At 52.8% G+C, this 8,484-nt stretch overlaps 1 protein-coding gene across 5 annotated transcripts in view; it reads right to left on the bottom strand.

The window, feature by feature from the left end:
- Positions 1-7,687, bottom strand: part of Gtf2ird1 (GTF2I repeat domain containing 1) — a 76,463-nt gene extending 68,776 nt beyond the window's left edge. For 2 of the 5 annotated variants that reach the window (XM_036171956.1, XM_036171960.1), the window contains exon 1: positions 7,193-7,245. Coding sequence is in view for 1 of the 5 variants with exons in the window: in XM_036171955.1 (XP_036027848.1) it covers positions 7,193-7,492 (300 nt within the window). In the remaining 4 variants the exon portion in view is untranslated. Of the gene's footprint in view, positions 1-6,783; positions 6,935-7,192; positions 7,503-7,669 lie in introns of those variants that run through there. The other 3 variants (XM_036171959.1, XM_036171955.1, XM_036171957.1) reach the window with 3 other exon arrangements.
- Positions 7,688-8,484: the final 797 nt, after the last annotated feature.

The raw sequence follows: 8,484 nt of genomic DNA, 5'->3' as shown, positions 1-8,484 counted from the left end.
GCTGAGACATCTCGCCGTCTCCCTCGCCGTCTGTCTGACTCCGGAAGCCAGGCTGTGACCTGGCTTTGAACTCTGGATAGCGTGAACTTTCGCACCTGGACTCATTCTTCATCATTTCGACATCCAGCGCTGATGTTGCGTGAGGCGGAGGTTGGCCTGTCTATCTGATGTGTTTTCCAGTAGACGGGGCTCCAGGGAACAGACGAGGAGGAGTACAGAAATCACAATCTCGAAGGTTTGTTTCTCTAAAAGACCTCGCCTGCTTGAATACCAAAGGATGTCGCCGTGCGTGCGTGCGTGCGTGCGTGCGTGCGTGGTGGGGCAAACCTGGGATCCCAGCCCTTGGGATGCTGAGGCAGGGGGATTGTACATTCAAGGCTAAGTCTGGGCTACATCGTGAGACCCTGTCTCAAAAATCTGTAGGCCGTGGGGTTGATTAGATGGCTCAGTCTAATAATGGTGTACGCCACTAAGCCTGATGAACTGGGTTCGACCCACTTGGTGGAAGGAGACATTGATTCCTGAAAGCTGTCCTGAATTCTCCACATGTGGCACTCCCCTCCCCCAATAGATTGATAAATGTAAAAGCAAAATTAAAAAAAAAAAACAACCATAGCCTGAAGCAGGAATTGCCATAAGGCGGAGGAGACTAGCCTGGGTTACATAGGGAGATATTGTCTCAAAACAACCATGTTATATGTGTAGTGCAGTGGTAGGGTGCATATGCCAGGAATCCCCCAGTGAGGGACTTAGGGTGTGGCTCAGTGGTGCATACTGGCCCATTAAGAACAGGTCCTGGATTCTTTTTTTTTTTTTTTTGGTTTTTCGAGACAGGGTTTCTCTGTAGCTTTGGAGGCTGTCCAGGAACTCACTTTGTAGACCAGGCTGGCCTCGAACTCACAGAGATCCTCCTGCTTCTGCCTCCCAAGTGCTGGGATGAAAGGCGTGAGTCACCACTGCCCCGGCTGGATTCTTTCTCTAGTATCAAAGGAAAAAAAGGAAAAAGAAATTCCAGAATTTGCATTGCAAGTGGCCTAAGAGTTACACTATGGTGCCTTAAAAAAAAAAAAAAAAAAAAAAAAAGCTGGGCGGTGGTGGCGCACGCCTTTCATCCCAGCACTCTGAGGCAGAGCCAGGTGCATCTCTGTGAGTTTGAGGCCAGCCTGGACTACAGAGTGAGTTCCAGGACAGGCACCAAAACTACACAGAGAAACCCTGCCTTGAAAAACAACAACAACAACAACAAAGAGTTATGTTTATGGGAGAGACTGTAGAGTCCTGGTGTGACCCTGGGAAAGGATGCTGAGGTCTTGGGACCTAGTCTGTCCCTACTGGACCTTCATGGAAGTGGTCGGATGAGGGGTCCATCTGGCCCTGAGCAGAAGGACCCCGGGCAAACATACTTAGCGGTGCTGGGAGATGATTTTCTTTCTTAATTTTTTTTTTTTATTATTTGTTTGTTTTATTAGAGAGAGAGAGAGAGTGAGTGAGAAAGACACAGAGAGAGACAGACAGAGGTCAGAAGACAACCTCCAGGAGTCCATTCTCTCCTACCATATGAGTCTCATCAGGAGCTGAACTTGGGTCATCCGGCTTAGTGGCACACGCCATTACTCACAGCCATCTCACTGGCCCCGGAGGTGGTTCTCTCCTCCTCCTCTTCCTTGTTTCCCTCCCCTTCTCCTCCTCCAGTTTTGGAGATGGGGAAGACTGTAGTCCACACTGCCCTAGAATTGGCTGTGTCATGGAGGAGGATGACCTTGAACTCCTGATCATCCTCGCTCTGTCTCCTGAAGTACCTGCACTGCCAGCTTGCAGCAGCACACTTGGATAAGAGGTGTTTTTCTAAATTGGTTGAAATATTCTCTTCGAGTCTTATTTACCAACTTGGCTCACTAATGAGAGGAAATGTGAGCTGTTGTGACCTTGGCCATGTTTTTCCTGAGCTAGACTACATGTAAATGGGGGCCAGGCTCTCCTGGGGGCAGAGAGCAACACTCTTGTGCTTATTTTAGTTTTTTACATTTTAATTTACTTTAGTTTTGTGTGTATGTGTGTATGTGGGGTGTGTGTGTGTGTGTGTGCGCGCGCGCCATTCAGGCAATATAGAAACCAGAGTACTACTTGGGAGAGGCAATTCTCTCCTACCATGCGGGTCCCTGAGATCAAATACAAATCGCTAGGCTTGGTGGCATGTACCTTCATCCACTGAGCCATCTCACGAGCCCTGGTTGGTTGGCTTTACAAGGAACGGTCTCTCTTACTGTGTAGCTTAGGCTGGTCTGGAACTCATGATCCTCCTCCATCCTCCACCTCCTAAGTGCCGGGATGATAAATGTGTGCCACCCGAGAGATCCTCTTTAGAAGGCCCCTGGGGTAAATGAGGCCCTCAGAAATAGAAGTTGATGTCAGCAGGGTGATCCAACACAGGCTACTTCCCCAGAACATCAGGGATCCCTTGGACTATGGGAATGCTGGCATCTCCAGTAAGTCTCTCAGCGTGGTTTGTGTGAACTCAGAGCCTCAGGAGCCAGAAATCCTGGACTCTCCAGATCCAGATGTTGGCACTGGGATGTATTTCAGAAGTGTTTACAGCAGTAAGTTTTCGGGCTCATATCTTAGTTGTGTCCCTCAGCTGTAGTGACTGTCTTTAGCTTATAGAATGAAATGCTAAAGCCAGGCATGGTGGTGCACACCTCGGATTCCCCCCACCCCTTGGGAAGCTGAGGCTGGTGGAATGGAGGGAGTTCAGGGGCAGTCTAGGAGACTTAGTGAGATCTTATCTCATCCCTGGCCATACTGTACTGGACATGCCTGATGCTAAGCAGGGTTGGATCTGGTTAGTACTTGGATGGGAGATCCTATCTTTAAAGCTATCTTTAAAGATAGGCACGTGCAGGTGTCCATAGAGTCCAGGAGAGGGTGTCAGATGCCATGGACCTGGAGGTGTACAGGTGGCTGTGAGTCACCCAACATAGAGCTTCTGGGACCTGAATTTGGGTCCACTGTAAGAACAAGTGTCTTAGCTGCTAAGCTACCTCTCCAGCCCCTCCTCACTTCATTTTTTTAGAGACAGAGACAGCACCCAGCTGACCTTCCTCCTCCACCAACGTCCCATAAGCCTCTCCTCTCTCCTACCGTCTCAAACATGTCTCTCAAACTCCATGGCCCTCCCTTCTACTTCCTGCGCGTCTCTCTATCCATCCTCCTGACTCCTCCTTACTCTCTATGGCTTTTTTCCTTAACAATCCTATGTTCACTTCCTGTCGACGGTTTGCTGGCTCCACCTCCCGACCTATGGTCGACTTAATCCTGTTTATAATCTTCAAGCAGAAAACTCTTGGATTAAAGGTGTGTGCTAGGGCTGAGCCACACCACAATTCAAAACAGGTTCTTCCAGTAAGCCACGCAATCTCGGGGGTTCACACTGTGATCAAATATCCTGCAACATTCTAGTGTGTGTAAATACAAGCGTACGCAGAAGCCAGAGGTCTCAGGGGGCTGTTCTTCTGAGTCACCATGTGGTTGCTGGGAATTGAACTCAGGACCTCTGGAAGAGCATTCAGTGCTCTTAACCGCTGAGCCATCTCTCCAGCCCGGGGCTGTTCTTCTGGAGGGTCGCCCACCTTGTTTTGTTTTAGAGACAGGGTGTCAATATGACATACCCCAGCTGGCTTGAAACTCATTATGTAGACTTGGCAGGGCACGAACTCACAGAGATCCATCCCCCTGCCTCCACCTCCCCAAGGGCCTGCACCATTACTTTCAACCACCTTGTTGTTTTGTTTTGTTTTAAGACCAGGCCTATCGCTGGGACCTGACACTCACCAAATATGCTAGATAGATGGGCTGGCCAGCAAGCCCCAGAGGTCCATTTGTCCCCTTGTCCCCAGTACTGGAATGGCAACTAGCACAACCATGCCTGGCTCTTTACATGGTTGCTAGGATTGACGTACATCCTCATGATTAGGTGCCAAGCACTCTATTTCCCTAGCTCCTATCGGGGTTGTTAGACCTCAGACAGGCGTGCTGACAAGGGGCTCCCCCGCTCCTCCATGCTATTGACTCCTAAGGCCAGAAATCCATTTTTTCCAGGCCCACCTCCACTATTAAGTCTCTGCTGGGACTTCTCTACTCTCTGAAGGGTCCACGTCTCCACTTCTCCTCATCCAGGAGTGCCTTCGAGCACCCTGAGTTCACGCCAAGCGTGGTGGCACTTGCCTGCAGTCCTAATACTTGGGAGGGCTGAAGCAGGAAGATCATGATTTCAAGGACAACCTGGGCTACATAGTGAGACCCTGTTTTAAATAATAAGTCAATCAATAAAATAAAAACAAAACCAACTCAGTGTGAGGTGGGGATCCTGCCCTGTCCCCTGGTGCTTCTGAATTAACCACCACAAATCTTGCTTTTCAAGTGTCTGTCAAGGTTTCTGTAGGCTCCAGGCAGCTGGCTTGTCCCAAAGAACCTGGTTTGTGTCATTGGCTGCTTCACACACACACACACACACACACACACACACACACACACACACACACACAGATGCAGAAAGGATCAGGCCGGAGAACACAGTGCCAGTTTGTGTTTGGGGGAACACATAGATTGGAATAACTTGACAGGGTGTCCCTTGGTAACCTGGAATGGAAGATGTCCTAGAAAAACACTAGGACATGCCTGTGATCCCAGCACTTGGGAGACTGAAGCAGGAGGATTGCCCTGAGTTACAGGTCAGCCTGAGCTATAAAGTAACTACCTAATTAGCCTACTGCTTCACAGCATGAATGTGCATGTGCAGACACACACACACACACACACACACACACACACACACACAGAGAAAATTAACAGGGGGTTTCAGTCATTCACTCCAACATGTAGCCTCTCAACAAGTGAATAACAAGAGCCCACCCCCACTCACATCTAGTGCGACCAAAGGGACACACTTGAACAGGAGAAAGCCAGGACAGACTTGGTAGGCTCTGGGGACAAAGTGTAACTCGGCAAGTTTGAAAGAAAAGAGGAAAATTCTACACGATGATACACCCTCCCTTAGCCAGGCCCACAGAAGTATCCCCTGAGTGCTTCCAGGGTGTCCTCACTGGTGGGCCAAGGTGAGAAAAACCAGGGTCCAGGCCAGGAGAGGCTGTCTGTGGTCCCGAGGTCACACTCAAAACATGATGAATACCCCAAGCCTTCCCACCAGGGAAGCTCAGCTCAGGTCCCCAACAACCCAGCTATTACCCAGCCATACACGCCCTGATCTTTGCACATGCAGCAATTGAGGTCTGCCTCTGAGACCTCTATTATTATGTCTGCCTTTCGGACTATTTCCAAGTACCAGGCACTAGACTGCTGCCGCGTGTCAGGGGCCTGCCTTAAATGATAACAAAAATGTCATTAGTATGTAAATAAATGACCCTTCTCCCCCGAATCTAGATGATTTAGTAAGTTAGGCATGCCCACGACCAAACTCCTGTGTCCAATGACCAGCCAAGGAGGACTGCATAGACCCAATCCTTTCCTGTTTCTCTGGGATCCACTGGGACCCTTGGAGTTGGAACCGGCAATTTCTAGGTCATCCTCAGAACTGGCTATGGAATGAGATACAGTGTGAGCTTTCCACAACACAGAAACAGGCTAGGGGGTTCCGACACCCCCGCCCCCCTCACCTCCAGGCTAGGCCTGTTTCTAGGTCTGTCCATAGCTTTTCTAAAGAGGCCAAAGTCAATCGCACACACTCCTGAAGCCCCAAACAGGTGACTTACGCTGCCGAGGTACCGGACGGTATGGGCACTCCATTTTGATGCCCCACTACCCAGCCCCTCCCAGCTGCCAGCCTCCAGTCTCCTACCACTTCCTCTTGCTCCAAATAGAATAAATAATCGATGCCGGTGCCCTTTCCCTCTGGGAATGACGCTGCTAAAATAAATGAACGGATCAAGGCACCTCCCAAGGCCAGAGAGACTGGAGGACCTCAACAGAGGAACACGGCGCACTGACCACTGAGCACCCGGGACGCTGCCTCTGCACTCCGAGCCGAGCCGTAGGAGAAGCCCCTTGCAAAAACCCCCACTCCTCTAAAAAGCTGCGGGAGTCCGGCCATCATACCCCACATTCCAGAGACACACACTCCATCGGGGAGCCCGGCTCCCGAGTTCCTTCACTTCACCAGGATGGGGACCCAGGAACTGCCCAAGTCTACTCCTGGGATGCCGGGTCGCCCGACCAGATGCCAAAGCTACAGCTCCACTAGCCTCCTGACTGGGCAGAAGAACTCTTAAGAGCCACGTCCCCCCAGCTTTCCCCCGGGGCCTAGGCCAGGGGAAGGTTGCACCCTCGGCTCCTGCCTGGCTGCAAGGCCGGGAGGTGTCGCGACGATCAAGATCACTTCTTGAACTCCGGATGGGGAGCCGCCGAGCACCCTTTTGGCCCCTCCCCCTCCTCTTGGAGAACTCAGAGACCACCCACAGCCCAGGCTTCCCCAACTTGTTCCTTGGCACCCTCTGTGCCCCTCTTCACTGCCACCCTAAGTCTCTTTACCGTCACCCCCAACCAACCAAGGAGGTCCGGCTCCTACCATGCCAGCCAGCCCCTTCCTTTACAGGGTGACCCCCTCCCAAAAAAAAAAGATACCACCCGCTCTTGGGGCACAGTGTGCGGACTCGGCTCGCGCTTTGGGAGACAGGAGAGGAAAAAAAGCGGGGGGTGGGGGGGAGGAGGTCTTTAAAGCCTCTTTCCGACGCCCCTTCCACCAGCCTCCCACGGCAGGGCAGCACCACTGACCTCATTCGCCCAACTGTATCCGGGCCTGCTGGGCTCCAGGCCAGTGGGGCGCCTCTCTCTCCACCTCCAGGGAATGTGAGGGTTAAGAGCGGTGCCCGCTTTCCCGATTCCAGCAGGTATCCGGAGGGAAGAAGCTGACCATCCCAACCCATCCCCCTCCAAACTCGAATTATAATCCCGATCACGTGCACACACACCCCAAAAGGCGGGCCTTAGAACAGAGACACCTGGAGGGGGAGGGGAGGGGAAGGGACCTCCCATGCACACAACACACTGGGAGGAGGGGGGGGTGGGTGTGCAAAATAGGGGCTCAAGGCCAAGGCGAGCTCCCGAGCACCCCCTGTCCATCATTCTCCACCCCAGCCCCCACTCCCACCCCACCCCTCGTCAAACTTTCTCCTTTTTTTACCTTGCAGGATCCCCAAGCGCTCCGGGCGCCCCGGCCCCGGCCCGGTGGCCAGGACTCGGTGGATCCAGTCGCCTCTGCTTGCCGAGTTAATAATCCGGGAATGGGGGACAGGATCAGTGGAGGGAGGGAGGGAAGGAGGGCGGACGCGGTGCGGGCGGGCGGCCGGCCGGGGGCTGCGCGGGGCCCCCACCCCCGGCGCGGGCTGCGGCGGAGGGCGGGGCGCGGAGCGAGCGCGAAGCCGAGCCCGGGCTCTGGGAGGTTCTCTCTTTGTTCTGTAATCCCAGTAAGATTGCCAGCCATTCGCCCCGGCCCTAATCCCAGCCCCGCGCAACACCACCCTCCATTGGCTGTCATTTACATACGGGATTAGCCCGCACGGCCCGCCCCGTGCCACCGTGGGGGAGGACTCACAACCTTGGGGCCTTGAGAGTCCCCCAGCCGCGGATTAGAACCCCCTCCCCGGGGAGACCAGCATACTTCAAGGTCACCCAGAGGACGCCTGGAGGATCCCTGGTGGCTTGCCCTGCTGGTCACTCTTATCCCGAAGTGTCCAAGGTCGGGAAGGGAGGGACTCCAGGTTTCCATCTTGGATGGCCTGACCCAGGCCTTTTTATTTATTTATAATTATCTCAGGATCTCATGAAGCCCAGGCTGCGGTCAAACTGATTAGGGTCCTGAACAAGCAGCACCTGAAACTGAGGATAGCCTTTGAACACCTGATCCTCCAGGCTCCACCCACCCCCACCCCCAAGTGCTGGGATTAAAGCCTTGCACCTACACCAGGGAGGACTCGAACCCAGAGCTTTCTGCATGCAAGGCCACCGACAACCAACCTAACACAGCTACATCCTAAAGCCCTTATTATTGTTTTAGGAGAGAGTTTCACACACCCCACACCGGCCTCGAACTCTCTATGTAGCTGAGGCTGACCTTGAATTCCTGATTTTCCTGCCTCGACTTCCCAAACAGTGGGATTACAAGAGAGCATTACCACACAGGATTTTTAGACCCAGGCTTCTATTTTACCTTCCATCTGACCTTCTGTAGGCTACTGAATGTGTGTGGGGGGGGGGGGGGCATACCCCCCAACCTTCCCAAAACCATATATCCTAAATCAACCAACCTAGGATTTGGTAGCCAGGTGGTCCCCCTGAGTCCCACTACACCTTTGTTGGGGTAGGTATAGCAGAGAGAGTCATGTACCAGACAAGTCTCCAAACCATCCAGGGAGGTCCTGACCCAGGTTCTCTAAGTCAAAGGTTAACATGCTTGCAGTCTCAGCACTCAGGAGG

Source organism: Onychomys torridus, chromosome 22 (genome assembly GCF_903995425.1).
Source record: "Onychomys torridus chromosome 22, mOncTor1.1, whole genome shotgun sequence".
Taxonomy (NCBI): Eukaryota; Metazoa; Chordata; class Mammalia; order Rodentia; family Cricetidae; genus Onychomys; species Onychomys torridus.
Note: the sequence above shows the minus strand (reverse complement) of the source record. Positions and strands in the feature narration are given on the sequence as shown.